Raw genomic sequence first — 27,894 nt, 5'->3', positions numbered from 1 at the left:
CCCCCCCCCTCCCGATATACTGTCGGGGGGTGTTGGACGAGGGGCCACAGTGGGAACGCCACACATGGTCTTGGTAGCCCGTCAGTTCACCCTGTAACCTACACGGGTTGACATTCACTATCCAATGCCCCCCTGTTATGTGTCTTGTAAACCCCCCCGGTGTTGAAGCAGCGACCTGGCCGCGGTTAGAGACGTCCCGAATCCGGAGGAACGCGAACCAGGAGCGCATCTGATCCGCCCCAAGCGGGGGGTGGAGAGAGAGAGACTGCTCGGCCCGTCCCGCACCGTCCCGGGTCACCTCTCCGCTGGGCTCCCGGCTGGTGCACGGTTCTGTGCCCCCCCCCCCCCTCACCCCCCCCCCGGATGTCCTTAGGGGGGTAGAAAAGTTGGGAGAGGGGGTGTGAGGGGGATGGGGTCAGTGACAGATGGGAGGGGAGGGGACGGGGTGGTTGGGAGTGGGGATAGTTGGCATGAAAGATGGGGAGGGGAGAGGAGAAGGGAAGATAGTTGTGGCGGAGAGGCAGGAGAGGGGATGTGGAGAGGGGGAGAAGAGAGGGGGTGCGTGGGGAAGTGGAGGGGGTAATGGGGACGAGGGGTGGGAGTTAGTGAGCGGTTGGGTGGGGGAAGGGGAGCGGGTGTTAAATGGAGGGGGGGGGTAGCTGGGGGAGGGGGTGGCTGAAAGACGGTGGGCTAGTACGTGGATAACGGGAAGAACGGCCGCCTGAGCTGAGCAACCCTCTCGGCATAGGGCGCGCCCCCTCCACACCGACCCGTGTGTCTGCCCCGGCCCTCCCCGGCGCCCTAAGCGTTAATGGCGGGAGGGGCAATGATGGGAGAGGGGAGAGGAGGCGATAGGAGGGGTGTGGGGAGAGGAGGGGGGGGGGGGGAGAGAGAGGGGCGGGACAGGGGAGGGAAGGGAGAGTAGAGGGGAGGGATGGGGACAGGGAATGGGAAGGGAGAGGAGGTGGGGAGAGGGGTGTGGAGGGAAGGGGAGAGAGGGTGGGTGGGGACAGGGGAGGGGAGAGTGGAGGGTGGGGGGAGAGGGAGGGGAGAGGGGTAGGGATAGGGTGAGAGGAGGTGAAGGTGGGGGAGGGGGAGGGGAGGGAGAGAGGGGGGGGGGAAGGGGGGGGGGGGTGGAGTGAGAGGGGGCTGGAGAGGGGAGGTGAGAGGGGGGCGTGTCGGTGGGCCGCTGATTGGCGGAAAGTTTGCCGCAAAGCCCGGCTCCGGGGATGGTGGCGAGCGCAGGGCGCGGGTCGGGTAAAAATAACGCGGCGCAGGGCCACACAGGCGGCTGGGGCGAGAGTATAAAAGGCGGTGCCGGCACGGCGGAGTCACTGGCCGGTACCGAGCGCCGGCCGCCACTAGCCCACTCACCCCGTGGAGGGAAGAATCGCGCTGAGATCAAGTCTGCAGCCTTCATCCTCTAGTAGCTAGTTTCAGCCTCTAGTTTCCAATCTCGTCTCCAGACCCTCTAGTCTTCGCTCTCTAATCTCCAGTCTCCAGCCTCTAGTCTTGACCCTCAAGTCCCCAGTCTTGTGTCTACTCTCCAGCCTCTAGTCTCCAGCCTTTAGTCTGCGGTCTCTAGTGTCCAGTCTGCAGCCTCTCCAGCGGGCGGGGATGCATCGCCAGAAGACCCTGGTCCTCGGAGCCCTGTTCGTCCTCCCTCTGTTCCTCCTCGGCCACCCTGCGCCGCTGCTGGCCGCGCCGGGGCCGTGCCTGGCCCGGGTCACCCCCGTGCGCTTGAACGGACGGGACCTGCGGCCGGAGCGGGCCGGCGCGTCGGACCGGCGCATCTACCGCCTGAGCGCCTTCGGGCAGACGTTCACCCTGGACCTGGTGCCGGACTCGAGCTTCGTGGCCCCGGGTTTCAGCGTGGAGAGGCTGCGAGGAGGAGGAGGTGGTGGAGGTGGAGGTGGAGTTGGAGGAGGAGGAGAGGGGGAGGAGGAGGAGAGGAGGTTCCGGGCGCTGCGCCGCTGCTTCTACTCGGGCCGGGCTCCCCGAGCAGCGGTCAGTCTGTGCGGGGGGATGAGAGGCTCTTTCTCCGCCGGCGGCCACCACTACCTAGTGGAGCCACAGGGCGCCGGCCACACGGTGTCCCGGCCTCACCTGCTCCGTCGGAGCGGCTGCCCGGAGCCGCCGGGCTCGGAGCCCGTTCCCCGGGGCAGCAGCAGCAGCAGCGGCGGTGCCAGCGGTCGCCATAAGAGGTTCGTGTCCGAGGCGCGATATTTGGAGACTCTGGTTGTGGCGGACAGCTCGATGGCGCGGATGTACGGGGAAGGGTTACAGCACTACCTGCTCACCCTGATGGCCGTGGTGGCCGGCGTGTACCGGGACCCGAGTGTCCGCAACTTGCTCAACGTGGTGGTGGTGAGGATGCTGGTGCTGGACTCGGACAGCGACGGTCCCCTCGTATCCAGCAACGCTGGTCTCACGCTGCGCTCCTTCTGTGCGTGGCAGCGCCGCTTCAACCCGCACAGCGACCGCCACCCCGACCACTTCGACACCGCCCTGCTCTTCACCCGACAGGTGAGTGGCTCCGCTCCCCCCCACACCCCACACCCCAACCCCGCGGGGCTAGGAGAGGCCGCTCGGCCCGAAGTGCTGCGCCTCAACCCCCGCCGTCACTGGCGCGCGTAAAATTGGTGCTCTCGGGTGAGAGCGGGTCCCATCTCCGTCCCCTCCCAGTATCCCCCTCCCCCCCTTCACTCACCCCCCCCCCCCCCCCCCCTTCACTCACCCCCCCCCCCTTCACTCACCCCCCCCCCCCCTTCACTCAACCCCCTCCCCCCCCTTCACTCACCCCCTCTCCCCCCCCCCACTCAACCCCCCCCCCCTTCACTCACCCCCCCCCCCCCCCCACCCCCCCCCCCCCCACTCACCTCCCCCCCCCCCCCCCCCACTACCCCCCCCCTCACCCCCTCCCCCACTCAACTCCCTCCCCCCTCCACTCACCCCTCACTCTTCACTTAAGAATAAGGGGTTGACCATTTAGAACCGAGATGAGGAAAACACGTTTTCACCCAGATAGTTGTGAATCAGCGGAATTCTCTCCCTCGGAACGCAGTGGAGGCCAAATCACTGGATGGATTTAAGAGAGAGTTAGATAGAGCTCCAGGAGGTAGTGGAATCAAGGGATATGGGGAGAAGGCAGGCACGGGTTATTGATTGGGAACGATCAGCCATGATCACAATGAATGGCAGTGCAGGCTCGAAAGGCCAAATGGCCTCCTCCTGCACCTATTGTCAAGTGTGTATTCACTCTCTCTCCCCCTACCCCCAAATACCCGGACCCCCCCCCCCCCCCCCCCCCCCCCCCCCCCCCCCCCCGTCTTCCCGTGTCTCCATCCCCTTCCCCTCCCTACACCTTCCATCCCTCCCCATCGGGACCGCTCACGCGTCTCCCCCCCGACCGCCTCCTCTACCCCTCTCCCCAACCACGGGACCTCTCTGCTCCTACCCTCTCCCCGTGTCCCCGCCTCTCCCATCCCACTGGAACTCCCCCCACCCCCCTCCACCTTCCATGGTACCTGTGCTCCCTCGTTCTGCAGGTGTCCGACCTCCCGAGATCCCCATCCCGTCTCTCCCGCTCCCCCCCCTCTACCTGCCCCACCTCCCCCCCTTCCCCCCTTCCCCGAACACCTCGCCCCTCTCTCCCCCCTAACCCCCCCCCCCCCCCCCCCCCTGCAACCTGCGCTCCCTCTATCCAGAGGTGTCTCGTCCTCCCGAGACTGCCACGCCGTCTCTCAGAGGATAGACACAAAATGATGGAGCAAGGGAGAGAGATAGAGAGAGGGGTGGGGTGGGGTGGAGGTCGAGGAGGTCTGGAGAGAAGGAATGGGGAGGGGAGGGTCACCCATACCTTCTCTCCAGAGACGCTGCCTGACTGTCCCGCTGACTTACTCCAGCATTTTGTGTGTCTATTTTCGGTGTAAACCAGCATCTGCAGTTCCTCCCTCCCTGCACATCCCGCCTCTCCCTCTCCCCCAACTCCCACACCTCTCCCCTCTGCCTCCCCACCGGGGTCTCCGCCCCTTCCCTCCCGTATCCAGCCCCCTCTCCACTGGGTCTCCCTTTCCCTCTCCTCCATCTCTCCTTCCCTCCCTCCCTTCCCCTCCCCGGCGCCTCTGCCAGTTTCCCCCCGTCCCCGCTACCCCTCTGCATCTCCCGGTACCTCCACTCCCCCGGCCCGGGGGGCGAGTGAGATCCGCGGGGGGCGACAGCGGGAGGGAGGGGGGGCACTTTATTCCACTCCAGGCCACCCCCGGGGCAAGTGGTGATCGAGCGGCCACTCGCTCGTCCCGCCGGCGGGCAGCGGGTACCTGCTCCCCGGGATCCGCTCCGGCTCCGTGGAGAGAGGAGGGGGCTACCCCTACCCCCATCCCCCCCCCCGGTCTCCGCGGTGTAACCACTCCTCGACACCGAACGCTGCGCTCCACGGCCGCGCCTCGCCTCGAATACACTCCCTCCTCGACTACAGGGTACCCGGAGTGGGGACCCCCCCCCCCCCCCCCCTTGAGCGAGAGCTCGGTACTGTACATTATGCTGTGTCTCTCCGTGTCTCAATGTCTCTGTATCTATGGCAGCGTCTCTGTCTCTGCTTGTTTCTGTTTGTCTCTATGTCTGTGTCTGGATGTGCTCTATATTTGTCAGTGTGCGTGTGTCTCTGACTCCCTGTCTCAGTGTGCTTCTGTCTCTGTGTCTATGTCTGTGTCTCTGTTAGTGTGTGTCTCTCTCTCCCTGTGTCTGTGTCACTGTCTGCGTCTCCCTGTCTCTGTATTTCTATGTCCGTGTGTCTCTGTCTCTGTGTGTCTCTGACTCCATGTATCTTTGTCTATGTCTTTGTGTCTGTGTTTCTCTCTATCTCTCTCCCTTTGTCTCTGTCTCTGTTTCTCTCTCTCTGTGTCTCTCTGTCCGTGTCTGTGTGTGTGTATAGCTGTTGTCCACACTTAGAACTGTTGCCTTGGGCCACTGCCGCCCGTGGTGCAAAACAAGGTGCTGGAGGAACTCAGCGGGTCAGGCAGCATCTGTGGAGGGAATCGACAGATAATGTTTCAGGTCGGGGGTCCTTCAGCCGACTGTCCGTTCCCTCGACAGATGCAACAACATGGAATGGAAAGGATTACAGGGATTTGGGCCAAACGTAGATGGGGCATTTTGGTCGGGAGCGGATAAGTTGGGATGAGGGGCTTGTTCCCCTGTTGTGGGACACTATGCTGCCTGACCTGCTGAGTTCCTCCGGCAGTTTGTACTTTGCTTAAGATTCCAGCATCTGCAGTTCCTTGTCTGAATGAAAGTGACTTGTCTTAGGGAGATGCTCTTTTTGTAAAGGCAGTCGGTTCAGAGAGAGTTTATCGTTTATGTTTAAATTTAGTTTTATGTTTGTTATTAATCTCACATGTACCGAGTTACAGTGAAAAACGTTGTTTTTCGTACAATCCAAACTGATCAGATTGTAATGGCAATTTCATTACTTTCCAATGTCCAACTTTTCATTGCCATTACTTACTCGGGGATGTGGTGGAGAATGGCTCCAACACATATAATACTATATATAGATACAATCAGTTCAAACTCAAGAGTCAAGAGCGTTTTATTGTCATATTGTCCCAGATAGAACATTGAAATTATGACTTCAAGTGCAACAGGTAAAGCAAAGGGGAAGATACAGAGTGCAGAATATAGTTCTCAGCATTGTAGCGTATAAGTTCCTTAGGCAAAGTCCAATGTTCACAAAGGGGTAGAGGTGAATCGCATTGTACCCGGTTGTGGGATTTTCAGCCAGGAGTTAGTTGGTGCCTTCATCTGGTCAGCTCGGACTGACTTCCTGACTTCCACTGGCTGGTGGGATCCTGTGCTCTGAGAGATGTCACACAGTGAGTGCAGTCCGTTGACAGGCAACCCACCATTCACAATGTCCTTTGTCTCTGTCTGCTGCCTTCATTCAAGGCAAGGCATGTGTGTTGTGTCTGAGATATAACTGATCAATCTACAGTCCCAGGGGGCACAACACAGTACTCTTTTGACACATTTAAAAATAAAATATTACAGGCATCAAGATGTTAATAACGACAGTGCAAGTGTAGCTATATTAACATGGCACGGGATTTCTGGATATAATTATCTTAAATTCCTGTTTAGCTACGAGATGTAAACTATATCTGGGCTTGTGAAAATAGTAGAAATAGCAAACGACCCATTCTGTTTTTCTGTAAAAGGTCGATGAGTTGTCACTGCACAGGTGAATATCTCGGTGTTTAAATTATATTCATGGAATGCAGTTAGTTTGATTTAGTTTGGTTTAGTTTAGTGTCATGTGTACTGAGGTACAGTGGAAAGCTGTAGGAAGGAACTACAGGTGCTGGTTTAAATGGAAGATTGACACAAAATGCTAGAGTAACTCAGCAGGGACAGGCAGCATCGCTGGAGGGAAGGAATGAATGGGTGACGTTTCGGGTCGAAACCCTTCTTGAGACTGACCCTTCTTCCACAGTGAAAAGCTTTTGTTGCGTGCTGACCTGTCAGCAGAAAGACAATACATGATTACAATCGAGCCATCCGCAGCGCACAGATATATGACAAGGGAATTACGTTTAGAACATAGTTAAAGTAAAGAATGTTGCTGTAGGAATGGAGATGGAAGAGTGTGGAGCCATTGTAATATGTGATTGTACAGTAGAAACATATAAACATAGAAATTAGGTGCAGGAGTAGGCCATTCGGCCCTTCGAGCCTGCACCGCCATTCAATATGATCATGGCTGATCATCAACTCAGTATCCCGTACCTGCCTTCTCTCCATACCCTCTGATCCCCTTGGCCACAAGAGCCACATCTAACTCCCTCTTAAATATAGCCAATGAACTGGCCTCAACTACCCTCTGTGGCAGAGAGTTCCAGAGATTCACCACTCTCTGTGTGTAGATCTGCTTCTGTGACTAGCACGGCAACAGTGGCCTGGGTCGGGCTCCATCTTGGAAGCAGGGAGACTTGACTTCAGTGTCAGATCAGTAGAGGGTAACATGACAAGTTATCATTGCAACCACTAGATCTGTATAAATATAGGTCCTTCTGGCCCGTGACCTTGGGAGACCATTTAACATGAAAGGTACCGTTAAAATTGTGTTCATTTGTTTATTTGTGATATGGGGCGCTTAATAAAAACTTTGCATTTTGGAGAAAAACCTTTGTTTTTTCACACTATTAGAGCAGAAAATGCCACTTTCCTGTAGTGACTTTCTTCAGAAGCTATTAGCTAAAATATTGCTAACTAAATAGCTAACCAAATAGACATTTTAATGATTAACCAAACGTTGTTATGCCACTGGAAACCAAAGAGTAAAAATAGTGCCAGGATGGATTTAAATAGACGATTCTATTATAGCAAATCTTGATTACAAATTCCGGTTATAAAATCCAAAGCAATATAGTAACTTGTACTCTATTCCAAATGTGTAGCAAAATGTTTTATTTTAAGTTGTAGTGACCCATCTGAACTGTGGAATGACAATCAGAGCCAATAGACTGTATATTTTGGCTCAAATCCTGTTTAATCCCTTTATGCCTCATTCTAAAAGATAAGGCTCTAATTTCTGTTTGTTTCATTAGAAGTTGGGAATTCTTTCTATGATTTTTAGAGGAACTACATTTTTAATGTGTTTAGAGATACTGCGTGAAAACAGGCCTTTCGGCCCATCAAGCCGACCCACAATCACCCATACACTAGTTCTATCCTACACACTAGGGACTTCAGCCCACCGAGTCCACATCAACCATCGATCATCCGTACACATTAGTTCTATATTATCCCACTTTCTCATCCAATACACACTAGGGACAATTTACAGAAGCCAATTCATCTACAAACCCGCATGTCTTTGGAGTGTGGGAGGAAACTGGAGCACCGCAGTCACAGGGGGAATGTATAAACTTTGCACAGCACCCTTAGCCAGGATCAAACCCGGGTCTCTGGCGCTGTGAGGCAGCAACTCTACCACTGTCCTCCAGCCTGAAGGTTTGGTGATGTCAGATTGTTAGAGCGATGGTTTTATTTGGCTAGTGGCTCTTTTTAAAGAGGTTGATGTCACCTTGTACACAAATGCGTTTTCCGAGAACATCTGGCAGACCGCCAATAAAGATGCAGATGTGAAAGAGCGCGTAAGCGTGTGTGGTGCCAGCCAGCTAGTATACTCCACAATGGCTCAATCTAATTATCACTGAATCACATAAGTGCTTCGCTGGTGTAGCAACTTTTTCAATTAAATCTTTACTGGAACTATTTGGTGTTGAATTTGGAATTCAGTTTGGCAATATTTGCTCACCGTTGTACGGTAACACTTATTTATTGCACATGCACATTCAACAGAATTATTATTAAATCAGTTATAAAAATATGATAGATATTTATTAGGAACACGAGAAGCCACAGATACTGAAGAAGGTTGTGGGGGCTAAGTCAATGGATATTTTTAAGGCAGAGATAGATAGAATCTTGTAGATCGAAAGTACAGGTGTAAGGGGTTATGGGGAGAAGGCAGGAGAATGGGGTTAGGAGGGAGGGATCGATTAGCCATGATTGAATGGGGGTGTTGGGCCGAATGGCCCAATCCTGCTCCTATCACTTATGAACTTAACCAGTAACAAACTGTGCTGGAGGAACTCAGCAGGTCAGGCAGCATCTGTAGGGGGAATGGACAGACAACGCCTTTGGGTTGGGAGAAGGGAAAGAGGGGAGGTATTAGAGAAAACGTATCCCCTCCTCTCACTTGGGTAATTTAGAGCCGACCAGTATGAACAAGAATTCAAGAATTTCAAGTAATATCCCCCTCCCCCCATCCTGCCACACGCACATTTCTCCCACCATCTCACTCCACGCCATCCAGCCATCTCCTGTCCCCTGCTCAGTACCCTCTATTCCCATTCCCGAATCTAATACTTCCCCTTTATCCCCCCCCCCCCTGTCCCATGCCACCCAAATCCCTCCCTCTGGCTTAACATTTCAACCCTCCTCTTCTCCAAATTTAGACTTTAGACATTAGTGATACAGCATGGAAATAGGCCCATCGGCCCATCGAGTCCGCGCCGACCAGCGATCACCTCAGACACTTACACACTATCCTACACACTAGGGACAATTTACAATTTGCTGAAGCCAATTAATCTACAAACCTGCGCGTCTTTGGAGTGTGGGAGGAAACCGGAGCACCCGGAGAAAACCCACGCCCTTACAGGGAGAAAGTACAAACTTTCTACACAGTGCAAACTCCACACAGACAGCACCCGTAGTCAGGATCGAACCCAGGTCTCTGGCACTGTAAGGCAGCAACTCTACCGCTGAGCCACCGTGGCGCACTACCATTTTGTCCCTCCAGCACTTTATTTCTTTTGAATGTTTATTACGCAAGGATATTATAATTTTGCTCACTTGTGTTAGGGAGGGAGTGTGTTTGAATAAGCCTCTGGTTCCTTCCCTGCAGGACATCTGTGGCCACAAGAGCTGTGACACGCTGGGAGTGGCGGACACGGGCACCATGTGTGACCCTGTCAGAAGCTGTGCCGTGATTGAAGATAATGGACTCCAGGCAGCGTACACCGCCGCGCATGAACTGGGTACAGTCGCACTTGCAACCAACACCAAACTCGCTCCTCTGCCTGCCGCTTAACTCATAGCGCTCCATTACAAGAGGGCATCAGAGCTGCTCCATCACAGTGCCAGAGAACCTGGTTCGATCCTGGCCTCACCTGCTGTCCGTGTGGAGTTGGCATTTTCTCCCCTGTGACCGCATGGGTTTTCACCAGGTGCACCGGTTTCCTCCCACATTCCAAAGTCGTGCGGGTTTGTAGGTTAATTGGTCTCTGTAAATTGCCCCTAGTGTGTAGGGAGTGGATGGGAAAGTGGGATATCGTGGCACAAGTGTGTACGGGTGATTGACGGTTGACATAAGGGGGAAATCCTTTAAAACCGAGATGAGGAGAACTTTTTTCACACAGAGAGTGGTGAATCTCTGGAACTCTCTGCCACAGAGGGTAGTTGAGGCCAGTTCATTGGCTCTCTTTAAGAGGGAGTTAGATGTGCCCCTTGTGTGTAGGGGATCAGAGGGTATGGAGAGAAGGCAGGTAATACTGAGTGGATGATCAGCCATGTGGCGGTGCAGGCTCGAAGGGCCGAATGGCCTACTCCTGATTTCTACGTTTCTATGTTTCTATGACATGGACTCATTGGGCTGAAGCCCTGTTTTCATGCTGTATATCTAAATTAAAGGACTTGTTAAATGTCTGATGACTTAGTTTAGTTTAGAGATATAGCGCAGAAACAGCCCTTCAGTCCACCGAGTCCACGCCGACCAGTGATCTACGCACACTAACACAATCATACACACTTGGGACAATTTACAATTTTACCAAGCCAATTAGCCTACAAACCTGTATATCTTTGGAGTGTGGGATGAAAGCAGAGAAAACCCACGCAGGTCATGGGGAAAACATACAAACTCCGTACAGGCAGCACCCATAGTCAGGATCGAACCTGGGTCTCTGGCGCTGTGAGGCAGCAACTCTACCACAGCGCCACCGTGCGGCACTCTCATCCCCACTTTCACTTTGTCCCCCGGCACACTATGAGGAATTTACAGAGGCCAATTAACTTAGAAACCCACACGTCTTGTTCGGGAAGTGGGAGGGAAACCGAAACAGCCGGAGGAAACCCACAAGGTCACGGGGAGAAAGTGCAAGCTCCACACAGATGGCACCCGAGGTCAGGATCGAACCTGGGTCTCTGGCACTGTGAGACAGTAGCAGTGCCACTGTGCTGGTGGTTTAGAATCACATCGAGCACCATATGGATATTTTCTTCCCTTAAGCACATTGATGAAACAGATGAATTCTTAAACAATCCAGTGATTTCATGGTTAGTGATCCCAGTTTATTAATTCCAGATTTATTTAATGGTTTGAACTTAAATTTCCTCGCTGCAGTGATAGGCATTGCAGTTGTGTTTTGATTGATTATTCTGGCTTCTGGATAACTTAACAGCCAGACTACCAGATCCCAGAAACGGACTTTACAGTTGAAGAAGCATTCTTGTTTTCTTGCATGCTGCCTTTTATTACCGTTTATGAAGCACATTACTGATACATAGTTTTCACATTAAAATGTTACACCATTCAGCTGTTGAGCGTTAGACTGTAGATTAGGTAACAGCAGAATAATGTCGACAAAGTGCCAAGTATTTCTGTATAAATACTTCTAACTGCTTTAAAAGTAGACTTTAGGACGTTTTCTTTCAGACATTCAAGTATTTGAGACAGAAATAAAGGGCTGAATTCTGGCTTTGGAGAACTGCACATACAAAATGTTAGGTTTTAGCGCTTGTAAAAACAGGAAAATCAGCCCTCTCAAAAGTTGAGTCATTGTTGCAGAGATAGTAATAAGGGTCGACTAAAGGGTCGACAGACTTGCAAGAAGACACTTCAACGCTTCATGTTGGTGAAGTGACGCCCTTTGTAGTGTGATCAAAGCTTGGCCTGGTTATGGCTACCAACAGAATGGGCTTTCAGATAGTTACAGTATCTGCTTCGCCTGCCATCATCTTTTCATTGGGATCCCAGCAGTAGTTCCATTAGTGGAAAGAATGGAGATGTGAAGGAATCTCTTTAGCCAGAGGGTGGTGAACCTGTGGAATTCATTGCCACAGACAGCTGTGGAGGCCAAGACATTGGGTATTTTTTAAAGCTGAGGTCGATAGGTTGTTGATTAGGAAGGGCGTCAAAGGTTATGAGGAGAAGAGGGTTGAAAGGGAAAGATAGATCAGCCATGGTGCAGTGGACTTGGTGGGCTAAATGGGCTAATTCTGCTCCTATGTCTTAAGATCTTATGGACGTTGGTAAGCAGAGGGCTCTGAATTAAGGTGATTGTTTAAAAGAGTCAAACTGTTTCATATCACAAGTGGCTTTGATCTGGAACTCTCTGCTCGAAAGGCCATGGAAACTGAAAGAAATCTCGATAATGAATGCAGAATTGAAGGGAAATGATGAGTGGGCAATAGGGATCTGACTGGTACGGTTTTGTCAGTACCAGCTCGATGGGCATTGTCACCACCTAGAGTCGAGAGTGTTTTATCGTGTTATATTTTTCTGGGGCTGCAAACATTTGAACCGTCCATCTTGACATGTTACCAACTGGGAGTAGATGGGGGATAACAGATATTTTTCTTGCAGAAAAAAAAAAATTAGTTTGTGCGTTCATAGTATTACAGACTTCTCATCGTAGTATCTTGGATGTAAAGGAAACCGGAGGTGGTAATAACTGCACGGGAGGGGAATGTTTTTTTTTTCTGTGCATTAATTGTATTTGCACAACAGTAGGCAGAGTGTGTAGGGAAGGAAATGGTGAATAGTTAACGGAATAGATATGAATGCATGTGCTGCAGTATCTTCTGGTCACTTTGGGATCAGCAAATTTTCTTCTCTATGTCGTTTAAGCAGTAATTATTGGTGCTGTTACCTGCAACTTGCATGCCCCAATCACTTGGCACCTTCTTCACAAAACAGAGGGTCATAGACTAATCATGTGAAATTGGTCATATTTTGACCAGAGATTGGCGAGTACAAAAGGGAACATAACATAATCAATGCAAAATAACTAAACAAGTCATTCATACACTGTGAGCGGAAACTTGTCTTTGACTGGTAGATAAATACTTGAATCCTTGCAAGGACTGATACATGTGAAAGAGCTGGGGACACTACAAACTACAGATGCTAGAATCCTGAGCACAACACCAAGTGCTGGAGTAACTCTGTGGGTCAGGCAACATCTGTAGAGAGAATGGATGGGCAACCTTTCATGTTGGGACCCTTATTCAGACTGACCCGAAACTTCGAATGTCCATTCCCTTCATAGATGTTGCCAGACCCGCCGAGTTCCTCCAGCACTTTGTGTTAGAGATGAAATTGCCCTTATTTTTTTTACCTGACTGTTCTGCTTAGTTAAGCTGAGCGCACAGAAGCACTAACCTGACTGTTACCAAAGAGACACAATACTCCCACCGTTCATAAGCGGCACAGCTGGTCATCTGTTAGCTATTAGATGGGTCAGAGACTTTAAAACACAATTATCCACATCCCTTCAGAATACTCCAGCTTTCCTTGGCTTGTTTGGTCTTCTGTGGTGGAAAGGCAATATTTCAAACCTAGTTTTAAAAAGGGATGTATCTTTTTTTCTCAAAACGGATTAGTTACACTTCATCACTGAAAGTTATACTTTAAATGTTTTACTTTAAAATCTGAAGCTTTGCTAAGAGGAGAGTTGGCAAAATGCCAGTCCTCTACTCCAGGGAGAATTTGGCTCCCTTTCACTCTCACTGGTCAGAGGTACCGGAGACATCTGGAATGCCATAAACATTTTGCTAGATGTCTTGTTTTACCACTAAATGATTCTCCACATTAATGCTCTCCAATTAGCCCATTCTCATACCCATATTTGTCACCAATGTGATGTGATTTTTGGCTCTGCAGGAAATGAAAGTATAATTTGTGTCTGAAGTGGTGAAAATTGACTTTGTGTTGGTAATTTGAGAGCAATCCATGGAAAGTGGCCTTATAATTCCACAATCCCAGCTACCAGCAGTGCATCCCTAATCCATGCAAAATGGGATTTGTAGATGATTCATTATAGTAGGTCTTTACGATGGGGTCTTAATCTTAATGTAGAGCTATTACCTATGTAACATGAATGATGTGTGCATGGTCACTATCTGATCAGGCAGATACAGTCTGTAGTCTTTAGAGATACAGCATGGAAACTGGCCCTGCGTCCCACCTAGTCCTTGCCCACTAGCGATTATCCCAAACACTATCCTACACACAAGGGACGATATACAACTTTTACCAAAGCCATTCCTCCTACAAACCTGACATCTTTAGATTGTGGGAGGAAACCAGAGCTCCCGGAGAAAACCCACGCAGTCACAGGAAGAACGTCCAAACTCCGTAAAGACAGCCCCCGAGGTCAGGATCAACCCCGGGGTCTCTGGCATTGTAAGGCAACAATACTGCTATGCCACTATGCTGCCCCAGTCATCTACATGTTATCTGCCGCAGTGAAAATTTGAACTTGTCTCAAAGTATTTGCATGGACATGTTTCACACTTGTTTTGGGCATTCTTCCTGGTGTTTCACAAATGCATCTGATTCTGAATTTAAACCACAAGACATAGTTGCAAAATTAGGCTATTCAACCCATCGAGTCAACTCCACCGTTCAATCATGGCTGATCTATTTTTCCCTCTCAACCCCATTCTCCCGGTAATCTTTGATGCCCTTCCTAATCAAGAGCATATCAATCTCCGCTTTAAAAAACCCAACGCCCTGGCCTCCACAGCAGTCTGTGACAAGTACCAACAGAATATGGCAACTTCTTTATCTTGTTTTCACACTTTTTTTTTGTTGCTGAAGTCATTATGGTAGATATTTTTCCAAAGAACTGAATTATGAAGGTGCCAAGGATCCTGCTATATTTGGACCTATTCCAGTTCAGTTGTGCGTACGTTTGCATTAATATTTCCATTAACTTCCAACTGAAATTAAAGCCATTTGCAATATCTGTCCGCTTGGTTCACCAGATCATTCTGTCTTCAATTCAGTCCAAGTTCCAATGCTATTATACTTGATGCTAGCATTTGTAAGTGTGGATAGATTGCAGTTGTTCCTGATTGCTGATGTACAATGCCTGAGTCATTAATCACAAATAGCTGGGTAGCATGTTTACATATAGATTTAGATGATACATTTCAGTATTATTTCTGGATCTGAAATCCTATACAATAAGTATGAATGGGAAATGACTCAACGCAGTGGAATTCCATCCTTGGATTGGTGTCAAAATATTTTTATCTGAAGTCATCGATTAACAATTCTGTTTACCCTTCAGGCAGGCAGCTGAGTTCACGATGTTGCGTTAATGGTTGAAAATGTTCTCTGCTCCAAAAACTGTTTGTTAATTGTACAATTTAAATATTAGCCGACGCAAATAGTCAAAGTTCCCCAAGTTGAACAAAGCTCTCTTCACAGAATATCTGATTGCTTTAAGTATCTTGAGCGACAGTTCTACTAGCCTGCAGCTCCTGACTGAATTTGGATGTTAATCTTGTCAACCCTGACAGGTCATGAATTGAGCATGCCACACGACGACTCAAAGGCCTGCGATAAGCTGTTTGGGCAGATGAACACAAACCACATGATGGCCCCATTGTTCATTCGACTCAACAACACCCTCCCATGGTCTCCCTGTAGTGCATTTCACATCACCGAATTCTTCGACAATGGTCATGGTAAGTGAATTAAGTGGTGGTGTTGTTCTCTGGGCTTTGATGAAAAATGCACAACTGTTTTTTTCTATTTTATCAGCTGTAACTTTCATCATGTGGCAACATGTACATGATGGGCCAAATGGCCTGTTCCCGTGCTGTTTCAAAATCTATTGGGATTTCTCCATGTATTGACTTAGGACCATGTTTTGACATCCAATAGTTACCGTATTGTTGATACAAAATGCTGGTGAAATTCAGTGGGTTTGACAACCTGACCCACTGAGTTATGCCCCTGTCCCACTTAGGAAACCTGAACGGAAACCTCTGGAGACTTTGTGCCCCAACCAAGGTTTCCGTGCGGTTCCCGGAGGTTTTTGTCAGTCTCCCTACCTGCTTCCACTACCTGCAACCTCCGGCAACCACCTGCAACCTCCGGGAACCACACGGAAACCTTGGATGGGGCGCAAAGTCTCCAGAGGTTTCCGTTCAGGTGTCCTTAACTCCAGCACTGTTTTTTCTTGTAAACCAGGATCTGCAGTTCCTTGTTTCTAAAGTGTTGTGTATTGTTATTGATAATGGCCTGTTGATCAGTGAGCATATAAAGAGGGAGCAGGGACAGAATGGGGGACAAATAGCAAACAGAAATTTACCTGTTAAAATCATTTGAATGCAAACTGTCCGTGTATTGTTAACATGCAGTGTGTGTGTGGGTAAACTCTTGACAAGGTTTCTGAACACCATTGAATGAGGAAACAAAGAACTACAGATACTGGTTTATGCCAAAGATAGACACAAAGTGCTGGAATGTAACTCAGCAGGTCTGAAGAAGCGTCGCAACCTGAAACGTCACCTAACCTATTTCTCCAGATATGTTGCCTGACCCGCTGAGTTAACATTGAATGAAGTATTTTCCCGACTAACATAATTGGTTCCAGAATCTATAGATGTTGGTGAAGGAAATTGGATGGGAAAGAAAATGGGCATAAAACTAGTCGGGCAATGTGTGTCAAAACATTTCACCCAGATGGATTTGACAAATTAGCATGCACTCAAAGTTGGGTTTCTTGTCACCAGTACCGATGTACAGTGAAAAGCTTTTGCTGTGTGCTAACCAGTCAGCGGAAAGACAATATATGATTACATTTGAGCCATCCACAGTGTATAGATACAGGATAAAGAGAATAACGTGTATAACATTTAATGCAAGATAAAGCCAGTAAAGTCTGATCAAAGATAGTCCGTGGGTCACCAATCAGGTAGTTAGTAGTTCAGGGCTGCTCTCTAGTTGTTGGTAGGATGGTTCAGTTGCTTGGTAACAGCTGGGAAGAAACAGTCTCTGAAACTGGAGGTGTGCGTTTTCACACTTTTGGGACTTTTATACCTTTTGCCCGAAGGGAGAGGGAGAAGAGAGAGTGGCCAGGGTGCGACTGACCTTGCTTATGCTGGTGGTCTTGCCGAGGCAGCGTGAGGTGTAAATGGAGTCAACGGAAGGGAGGTTGGTTTGTGTGATGAATTGCTTTTGAACTTAAAAGAAAACGTGCCCGATTCTGATACTGGTGCTGTTGATCTTGTTGACAGGAGACTGTCTGCTCGATGCCCCTACTCAATCAGTGTCACTGCCCACCGAACTGCCGGGGCAAGTTTACGACTTGGACGCACAGTGCCAGCAGATTTTCGGGGAGAAGTACAGACACTGTCCAAACACGTCGGACTCTGATGTGTGTTCCCAGTTGTGGTGCAGAGTCGAGGATAAGCCCGAGTGCCACACGAAAAACGGGAGCTTGCTGTGGGGAGACGGGACACCATGTGGGGTTGACAGGATCTGTGTAGATGGCTCGTGCCTGGACATCGAGATCATGAACAAGAAGGTAAGGTCTGGAGTGACATTCTGTGACATTCTGTTTCTCTTCCACTGTTATTTTTCCATATTTATGGAAGGGAAAATTGTTACCAAGTTCAAAACTCCCAATCCCAAATTCGGGACTGCCACCATTAAGAAAGACAAGGTAGCAGGTGCATGGGATCACCACCTCTAATTCGAACATCATCTTGACTAGGAGAAACATGCCCAGCTTTTCATTGCTGGGTCTAAATTCAGCAATTCACAACAGCACACCTGTGGACAGGTACAGTTCACAGAGGTTTCTGACCCTTTATGCTTTGGAGCATTTGTAGAGACATATAGCACCTAAGCAGGCCCTATGGCCCACTTTGTCGATGCTGACACAGATGCACCATCTCAGCTACTCCCACGGCCAATACCCCTCTATAAGTCATTCCTATCCATGCAACTGTCCAAAAATATTTTAAATCTTGTTATTGTACCTGCCTCGACTACTTCCTCTGGTAGTTCGTTCCACACACACACCACCCTATACGTGGAAAAAGATTCCCCTTGGGTTCCTGTTAAATATTTTCCCTCTCACCTTAAACATATGACCTTGAGTTATTGAATTCCCCTTCTTGGGGAAAAAGACCTCTGTGCATATTCACCTGGTGATTTTATACACCTCTACTTGATAACCCCTGCAATGCAAGGAATAAATTCCTAGCCTGGACCAATCTCTCCCTATAGCTCAGACACGCGAATCCTTGCAACATCATCGTAGATCTTGTCTGCATTTTATCCAGCTAAATAACATCCCTCGTATATCAGAGTGGCCAAAACCAAAGATCCTAAAGCAAGCAAGATAGTGCACTCTGCTAAGACCAATGGGCTGACCTGTAGTACGCTACGGAGTGGAACGTCAGACTTTTTGTCGGCCATTTCAATAAACCCGACCCGACTTTGTAAATCCCTCTCGCAGTGTAATCAGCGTTGCAGGGGAACAGTTTGTGTGTGTGTGATATAGTGTTAGGCCCATTATTCATAATTCTGTAAATTCATAATTCAGCTACTTTTTGCTAATGATGAATATGTCGATAAATAATAATTCTGTTAATTTTCTTTTTTTTAATGTTTTTTTTAAATTTTCATTTTTAAAAGTTTTTATTTTTTAATTTTTTTTTTAAATGGTTCGTGTGCTGGGCTTGAGTTGATGTTTGTATTAAACTTGCACTCTGTAATTCATTTGATCACACTGTTCACAACTGCGGTATTTGGTAAAATAATAGCAACATGGAGATTCTAGTTGCTATAGGATCTTTGGCCAAAACACAACACGATACTCCAAGTGTGACCTCACTTTGTTGGGGACGGATAATAATTGCTGGCTTTGCTCACTTCCAGCAAATATTTTTCTTCATGAATCAGATTTTATCTATTTAATTACAATTGTGTTTATCTGACATTAGTACTGGTCATTATTTATTTAGAGACATACTTCTTTCCAGTTCCATAGAATTGATAGTAGTACGGGAGAAATAAATGGATGGTGGAATAGTTTCCAACTTTGCATGGAAAGGTGCAAATTGAATTGGAAGAGGTGGTCAGGCCCATCGGCATTGGCAAGCCATTTCCGAGTTTCATCTTCCAGTGACAGTAGACGGTGCTCTTTGGGCACCAGAGAGGTTCTTCATCAGAGCCTTCAGGGCAGGATGTCTAGAATGCTCAGCCAGACAGGCCGCATCTCTGAAGGGTCTGAAGAAGGGTCTCGACCCAAAACGGCACCCATTCCTTCTATCCAGAGATGCTGCCTGTCGCGCTGAGTTATCCCAGCATTGTGTGTCTACCATTGGTTTAAACCCGCATCTGCAGTTCCTTCCGACAGCATGGTGCTTGCAGGAATGAATTGTGGAATTTAAAACGTCAGCAGAAATTTGGAACTGCCGTGTGGTTTCTCAAGACTTTGTACAAATGAGATTTGATTGCAAGTCGATTTGTGGAATAGAAATAGTTTAAATACTGTTACCCGAGGTCTTCTTGTGGCCCACCTGAGTTTTTGCATCTTTTGCAGGTTGCTGTTCAGGGAAGCTGGGGTTCCTGGAGTCCATGGGGAGAATGTTCCAGAACTTGTGGCGGGGGCGTGCAGTTTTCATTCAGAGAATGCAACGAGCCAGTTCCCCAGAACGGTGGGAAATATTGCGAAGGGCAACGTAAGCGTTACCGATCCTGCAACACACAAGATTGTCCGAACAATAATGGTGAGTGCACCCCTTTTTGATCAATTCAGAGTCTGTGCAAGGATATCAGTATGGCTTGGTATTGTGAACTCTCAGCCGTAAGTTGCAAAGATAAAATGTGCAGCCTAGAAGTAAAAATAGGTGCTCCACACATCACCTTCAAGCACAGTGGCGCAGCGGTAGAGTTGCTGCCTCACAGTGCCAGGGACCCTGGTTCAATCCTGACAACAGGTGCTGTCTGCATGGAGTTTGTACCTTCTCCCCGTGACCGCATGACTTTTTGTCTGGGAGCTCTGGCTTCCTCCCACAACCAAAAGTCTTGCAGGTTTGTAGGTTAATTGGCTTCTGTAAATTCTCCCTGGTGTGCAGGATGCACAAGTGGTATAATATAGAGCTAGTGTGAACAGGTGATCAATGGCCAGTGCAGACTCGGTAGGCCGACAGACTAGAGTAGCTGGGACATGTTGGCCGGTGTGGGCAAGTTGGGTCGAAGGGCCTGTTTCCACACTGTATCACTCTATGACTCTACGAGAGATGGATGTTCCTAAATTATGCCATAGATTTGCCTTTTGATCGGGTTTTGTATTTTATCGGAGATTGGAACAACCAGTTGTTTCTTACAGAAGTACAAGTGGATATTTGAAATACTCTGAAAGCTACTAAGAGTTTAGCAATTTTGGACCCAAGTCACATTGCTATAAACAAAATGCGGGTCCACCACTGATTTTCCGGCATCTTTGGTTCCAGAGCCTTTCTGGATTATCTGTTTTGCCCTGCCAATAGAGGTCACGGCCTCCCAGAGTAGTCCAACAGCACCGGAAGGTTCCGCCTAAGCTGCCGAGAGTCCGAGATACCGGCCCGCAAAGTCTGCCTTGGAGGTTGGCTACGGGAATAGATGTGCCTGCTCCGGCTGGGTCGGAGTTCCAGAGTCCAGGATTATCAGGATTAAAGAATGTGCTGGAAAATCAGTGGTGGACCCGTATTTTTAAAATAAAGATGGGACCATTTCCAAAGTAGCATCAACAAATTAATTTATAATCTTTACTTTGCATTAGGTAAGAGCTTCAGAGAGGAGCAGTGTGAAAAGTACAACAGCTGGAATTACAAAGACTTGGTTGGCAATACGGTTAAATGGATACCCAAATACTCAGGAGTTTCCCCAAGAGATCGCTGTAAACTGTTCTGCCACGTCAGAGGGAGAAGTGAATTTAATGTCTTTGAACCCAAAGTAAGTATCACTTTAGATCTGACTCTAAAACTGAAAATACTGGAAGCACTCCAGGAATGCAAGTTTTGATTCTTATATTTCCAAATTCTAGCATTTGTAGTATATAGTTTTCTCTAACTTTTTACTTATAATCCACAAAGTCCACCAGCATTGTCATTTTGAATTGTACAGAGCTTTCTGTGTCAATGTTTTTTTCTAATATTAATATGCATTTAAAATGTCAACAAATTAGTATTTCATGGAGGCATTTAACGTGGCCTGTTTTTATAGATTGATATAACAAGTAGATTTGAAGGAAAGACACATAATACGGGAGTAACTCAACGGGTCGAGATGGCCTGTTTCCGTGCTGTGATAGTTATATGGTTATATATGGTTATATGGGTCAGGCAGCATCCCTAGAGAATACGGAAAGATGACCTTAGACTTTAAAGACAGCGTGGAAACAGGCCCTTTGGCCCACCTTGACCTCACCAACCAGCGATCGCCCCATACACTAGCACTATCCTACACACCATGAACAATTTACAATTTTACCGAAACCAATTAACCTACAAATCAGCACGTCATTGGAGTGCAGGAGGAAACCGGAGCACCCGGAGAAAACCCACATGGTCTCAGGGAAAATGTACAAACTCCGTACAGACTGCACCCGAAGTCCGGATTAAACCCGGGTCCCTGACAGCGTAAGGCAGCAACTCTTCCGCTGTGCCACCGTGATTAGGAACAGCGTCAAAGGTTCCAGGAAGAAGGGTTGAGAAGGAAAGTTAGATCAGCTATGATTCAATGGTGAGGTAGACTCAATGGGCTGAATGCCCTAATTCTACTCTTATGTCTTATGATCTTATGGTCTTTCACAAGGAAGCTTGCTCCAATCTCAGCAATTCTTCTGACTGTAATCCCACTGAAACAGCATTGTGCGCCAGTTAACTCACACCACCAAGTTTGTTGGCTGTCAAAGAGAATGAGTGTCTCAGACTTTGACAAACGTTCTTCAACATTTGAGAAGCCAGAGAGTACAGAGGGCAGATTTTTCCAGCCATAAGTGCTGTGACATCTGCGGAAGTTGGCATTTTGCCTGCAGAGTCCTTGAGGTGCCAGGAGCCAAATGCTGGAATGCAGTCAACAAATCCCTGGGATCAGCACAGTAAAAATTCCAGGGTTTCCTGGTTGCAAGGGAGTCCCAAATGTCATGAGGTAACCACTGGAAGCACCACACACGGGGTGGCTGGCATTTCTGCCACTGTTTCTTCTCCGTCAGAAATAGCTTGTGTAAGGAGAGTATTTTAAGTGCGTGGGGAAAAGCTTAGTGGGCAGATCTGATTGGAAAAGTCCTCACGAAAGCTGAAAAACAGGGGCAAAATAGTCCTTCCAGGGATGGAAAGTTGTCATTCCGCAGCAAAACCGATTAATGAGCGTCCTTTTGCCCACTGGACTTCATTGGCGGACGTAAGATATCTAAAGAACAGAGCATTGCCAGAACGAACATTTCATCCTACCTCCTTGCTTCTAACTTCATTAGCCAAACAGTCGAGACGAGCAGTCTTTCAAATCTTTAGAACGGTCTAATTTATGTAGGGACTGATTAATTTAGGAGCTAGTTAAGTGGCTTTTCCAGTTCTTTATTTAGAGTGGACTTTGTTTTAAAAACCACATGGCTATTTGAAAGTGCTTGCTGGGATAATATCTCTATAGAAAAAATCATAATGACAAAGTTCTCTAGATTCTGTGTGTTAAAACATTTTTGGGGGAAAGTTTTTAAATAAATTGTCCATCCCTTCAAATATCTCAAAAAGAAAATGACTTTTATTTATCTTGAACATGCCACTTATTTTTGTAACGCAAGGATATGCTTCCCCACATTGCTAAAGCATACCAGGAGTATGGGCTCTAGATTCCATCAATGTGGTCTGTAAATTAGTTTAGTTTAGTTAATTATTGTCATGTGTACCGAGCTACAGTGAAAAGCTTTTGGTTGCATTGTATCCAGTCCGCAATACACATGTAGCCGTCCACAGTGTACATGTACAGGATATAACATTTAGTGTAAGATAAAGTCCAGTAAAGTACACTTAAAGATAGTTTGATGGTCTCCAATGAGGTAGCTGGGAAGTCAGAACCACTCTCTAGTTGGTGAGAGGATGGTTCAGTTGCCTGATAACAGCTAGGAAGAAAGTCCCTGAATCTGGAGGTGTGCGTTTACACACTTCTGTAACTCCTGCCAGATGGGAGAGGGGAGAAGAGGGGGTGACTGGGGTGAGACTGGTCCTCGAGTATGCTGGTGGCCTTGCTGCCATCAAATAGAAATTTTATGAAGGATCTCTTTAATACCCTGGGGGTATTGGATCACGGCACATTCATAGTTAAAAACGTTTGCCCGTCTCCCTCCAATCCCTGCCCCACCAACCCCCATCAAACATCTCATCTGGTGAGGAGAGGGACGATGGGTTGTGGGATGACTGGGTGGAGGCAACGGGTAGCTGTAGCTGGGACCGTGAAATGGCACCAAAACTTGTCGACTCATACGTATAGTTTTTATGCATTAAAGTCAAGAGTGTTTTATTGTCATTTGTCCCAGATAGAACAATTACATTCTTACTTGAATTCTTACTTCACCACAGATTGTACCTATGTGTGACAATAATCTAACTGATCTGCATGTACACATTTAATTTCACTGTGCCTTGGTACACGTGATAATGGAGGAACCACTTTTGAACCATTCCTTTATATCAGGATGCTTGTATTGATAGCCAAACGTTGGGCTATTGAGTGTGAAATGAAACCTAATTTTGGTCAATTCTTGGTGTTGCAGGTGATTGATGGCACTCCGTGTGCTCCAGAGACCACGTCGGTATGTGTCCACGGCCAGTGTGTGAAAGCTGGCTGTGATCACGTTATAGGATCCAGCAAGAAATTTGACAAGTGTGCTGTGTGTGGAGGCAACAGCTCAACGTGCAGGAAAATACTCGGCTCCCTGAACAAGTTCAAGTACGTCCGTTTCTACCGATAGTTCTGTACACATCAGGCTGGATGATTGCCTGTTGAGTTGTATGGTTTGCAATAAGAACAAGGGGCGGCAAAGTGGCGCAGCGGTAGAGTTGCTGCCTCACGGCGCTGGAGACCCGGGTTTGAACCTAACTATGGGTGCTGTCTGTACGAAGTTTGTACATTTGCCCTGTGGCTGCTTGAGTTTTCTCCGCTGTCCTCCCATGCTCCAAAGACAAACATGTTTGTAGGTTAAACACAAAAAGCTGGAGTAACTCAGTGGGTCAGGTAGTATCAATGGAGAAAAAGAACAGGTGACATTTCAGGTCTCGACTTAAAACGTCACCTGGTCCTTTTCTCCGGAGATGTTGCCTGACCCGCTGCGTTTTTGTGTCTGTCTTCGGCTTAAACCAGCATCTGCAGTTCCTTCCTGCACAGGCTTGTAGGTTAATTGGCTTTGGTTAAAAAAAGAGTAAGTTGTCCCTAGTGTGTAGGACAGTGCAAATGGGTGGGGGTCGCTGGTCTGCGCGGACTCAGTGGGCCGAAGTACCAGCTTTCCAAGTTGTATCTCTATACTAAACTAAACTAAAAAGACCAGCAAACAAATTTGTATTCCGAATGATCAGAGATGAGTGGTAGAACAGAGACCGAGAAATGCAGATATAGATATGGAAAAAGCACAATGGTGCAGCCGTTAGTACAGCTGTCTCATGAAGACCCAGGTTCGATTCTCCCCATAAATCAAGTTTCCTCTCACATCCCAAAACCGTGCTGGCAGGTTGATTAAGGAATTTGAATTACTCCTTTGGCGTGGATAAATGTCAAAAAGAATCAAAGATGAGTTGTAGGCTTATGAAAATGAGTGATGGGGCTACAGGGAGATCAGGAGAACTAGAATGAATGTGTGGTATTTCTCTGGGAGCTAGCACACACCTGATGGATCAAATTGCTTGCCAAGTAATAGCTGTGAGATGAGCGTGGATGGGAATATACTTGAAAATTACAATGTGATTGTGAGGGTCATATATTTTAATGCCAGGTCCTTGATGCTAAACAAGTAGAAAAGAAATGTTAAACCACACTTGGTGTTCCAGTGGCCCCATTGTTGGAAGAGAAATCAAGTTTTGGAAAAGATGCAATTGAACGCTGTTGATAAGAAAAATAGGGACAAAAGGTTTATATCCGAGAAGAGATTCAATCTTTAAAACCTTTTAAAACAGGAAAGACAAAGGCTTTAGGTTGAGATTGCAAATCAACTATTGATAGCTCCATATTTAACTAACAACATTTGCCTGCAGATTATGTTTAATTTCTGCAAATGCATACTAATTATTTGATTTTTTAAACACCGTTTTGAGTGTGTCAACGACATATAAAAATGCTCAAAATATTACAACAGAGAGAGTGTTGCCGGACTGTTTCTTGGGCTGAGAGGATTTCTTGTCAACTTCTTTAGTCAGAGCGTAGTTAATCTGTGGAACTCATTGCGACAGAGGGCTTTAGAGGCCAAGTCAGGGGATATTTTTAAGGCAGAGATAGACAAATTCTTGATTAGAATGGGCGTCAAGGGCTATGGGGAGAAGGCAGGAAAATGGGATTAGGAGGCAGAGATCAGCCATGATTGAATGGAGGAGTAGATTCGATGGGCCGAATGGCCTAATTCTACTCCTACAACTTGTGAACTTTTATTTATTGCATTTTTTCAATATTTCTATTCATATATCACTTTTAACACATTTAACAGTGAAGTTTTATCTTCCTAGGTATGGCTACAATGACATTGTTACCATTCCCTGCTGGAGCAACCAATATTGACATAAAGCAACGGAGTCACAAAGGAATTAAACATGATGGCAATTACCTGGCTGTGAAGTTGTTGGATGATACGTACATCCTGAACGGAGATTACTCCGTCATCACAGTGGAGCAAGATATTCCAATTGGCGGGGCCATACTCAAGTACAGCGGCTCTTCCACCACTCTGGAAAGGATTCAGAGCTTCAAAAAGCTGCAGGAGCCGCTATCAATCCAGTTGCTTTCCATCGCCCCAGATACACTGCCACCCAGGGTGAAGTACAGTTTCTTCATCCCCACTGATGTCTTTTTCAGCAAGCAGAAAGCCAAGTCCACCAAGAACTCCCTCAATGCCGTCAAGCAAGCCAGCGTCTCGCAGTACACTCCCGGAGAATGGTCAGAATGTTCTCGCAGCTGCGGATCTGGTTGGCAGAGGAGAAACGTGGAGTGCAAGGACAATGATGGCAACATGTCCCTGGACTGTGACAGGGAGTTGAGGCCGGAAGACATCAGACCCTGTGCTGACATGCCATGCCCACTCTGGCAACTTGGCCCTTGGTCCCCATGCTCAAGAACTTGCGGCAAGGGAGAACGAAAGCGCGGCGTGCTGTGCGTCGAATACACCGGCAACACCGCGGAGGAGGATAAATGTGACCCTTCCAAACAGCTCCAGCCCATAATCGAAGAGTGCTTCCAGCAGGAATGTTAAACTTGGCTACTTTTATCTGTGGAAAGTGACGTAACTGATAGCCGGTTGTTAACTGGACACAAGCTTGTTTAGTTTCAGATTGTGTAGCCATAGATAAAAGGAGAAAATGCACTAACTGACCAAATAGGTCAACAAAGTAGAGTCATTTGATAGATTACGACAGTAAAAACCACTGTTTATCTTTGTTATTTTGCCAGAGAGCTGTCTACCTCAGTTGATGCTAAGAATGTTGCCTCTCAGATGTCGGGCTAACATACTGTAATTATTGTCTCTTCCTGTGCTGCTACTCCAGATTTAACTCTCGACAAGTTGGCCATTGCTAAGCCGACAAACCTGTAATCATAGTAACTATAATTTAATAATTAAGATACAGTCTGTAATAGTTTAATATACATCCCACACAAGTGTGTACATTTTATAGAAGATTTTAAAACTAAATTCAGATGTAGCATTCCAATATTGTACATAGAGTACCTGAAATTTCTTACCTTCAATGAAGGAGTGTAGGTATTTTTAAGCTTCCTTTCAAAGCTATTTATTTTTATACAATTTATATTTTCAAATTGTGTTTTCTAGATGCTGCTGTTACAACTCCAGACTTGTTTTCCTCTTTATATAGATGCTTACTTTGTACAATTGGCTCCTGTGTGACAAATAGCAAGACTCCAGACAAACTGAGAGCACATTAAAATCTGCTTTATTTTATAAAAATTATCAAATCTTTTGTTATGAACTTTGCCACTTTATTACTGCGAAATTTGCTTTGTCTACAGCCCTGTTTTAATCTTGCACAATAAATGGATTTTAAGTTTTACTCTATCTCCTGTCATTCTTAGATTTTCCTTGGATTGCTTTGGTTTTTCCTCCCTGCTATTATTATCCCTTCTATTCTATTTTAAATGTGTTACAATCCCTTTTGATGCTCAGTTCAAGCAAACCATTGAAAATCCTTGGTTTTAACCATGTCAACGCAAGTCTGGAATTTCTGGTGCAGGTACTTCATCTAAAGAAACATTTCCTGATGGGATGATCTTTCTTTGGCTGTAGAAGAATCAGGCAAAGCAAATGTACATTGGAAGTTCAAGGAGTGAACTATTACCTGCCGGTCTAGAAACTTTAATATTAAATAGGAATTCAATGCAATTTTATGTACAGGTCCACCACCAATTTTCCGGCAACTGGTGGTCTGGCATGTCCTTTAAGCCGGACAAAATTACAACAGCACATTTGAAATCTCCCCCATGGAAGTCCCCCAGGAAATGTGGCACCGTGGCTGGGTGAGGCGCCCAATCTCATCCTCATCGGGACTTCCACGCCAATTTGGTGGGTCGAATTTGTCCCCTGTGGCCAAGGCGGACTGTTCTAGTACCGTTGGAATCCTCTCAGAGACCCGTGGCCTCTGTTGGGCTGGAAAAACGGATAATTCGAAAGGCTCTGGAACTAAGGGTGCTGAAAAATCGGTGGTGGATTTGTATAAGATCATTGTAAATGTTGTCACTGGCATGTTTCTCCAGTTTTCCTTGAGACAGTCAAATATTACAACTCCAATCCCAATTTAGATAGTATTGTTGCATATATAAGTAAAAGATTCGCTACTCATGCCTTTCCTCAGCCAATCGTAGTACCATCACAAACTGTATCCGTGGGTTGCTTGCCCATTTTTGTTTTAAAGTTGGTCTGCACAAAAAAAATCACACTGAAAAAGATTGCTGCAAAAGGTTTTATTTATTTCACTATTCTTCAAATGGGAAAGCATTAATTTTTAGTTATTATTAATTTTAAATGTTATTATTCGACAAGGTTCCACATG

The 27,894-nt window shown here is 47.1% G+C and overlaps 1 protein-coding gene across 1 annotated transcript; it reads left to right on the top strand.

The window, feature by feature from the left end:
- Positions 1-1,239: 1,239 nt before the first annotated feature.
- On the top strand, positions 1,240-26,924 carry LOC129712318 (A disintegrin and metalloproteinase with thrombospondin motifs 8-like). The gene is given in 9 exon segments (XM_055660650.1): positions 1,240-2,526; positions 9,473-9,605; positions 15,157-15,324; positions 16,882-17,171; positions 19,200-19,386; positions 20,421-20,593; positions 23,409-23,584; positions 25,345-25,372; positions 25,374-26,924. Coding segments are annotated over 9 exon segments (2,775 nt in total). The 5' UTR covers positions 1,240-1,617; the 3' UTR covers positions 26,085-26,924.
- Positions 26,925-27,894: the final 970 nt, after the last annotated feature.

This window comes from Leucoraja erinacea, chromosome 32 (assembly GCF_028641065.1).
Source record: "Leucoraja erinacea ecotype New England chromosome 32, Leri_hhj_1, whole genome shotgun sequence".
Taxonomy (NCBI): Eukaryota; Metazoa; Chordata; class Chondrichthyes; order Rajiformes; family Rajidae; genus Leucoraja; species Leucoraja erinaceus.
This window is presented reverse-complemented; position numbering and strand designations above follow the sequence as displayed.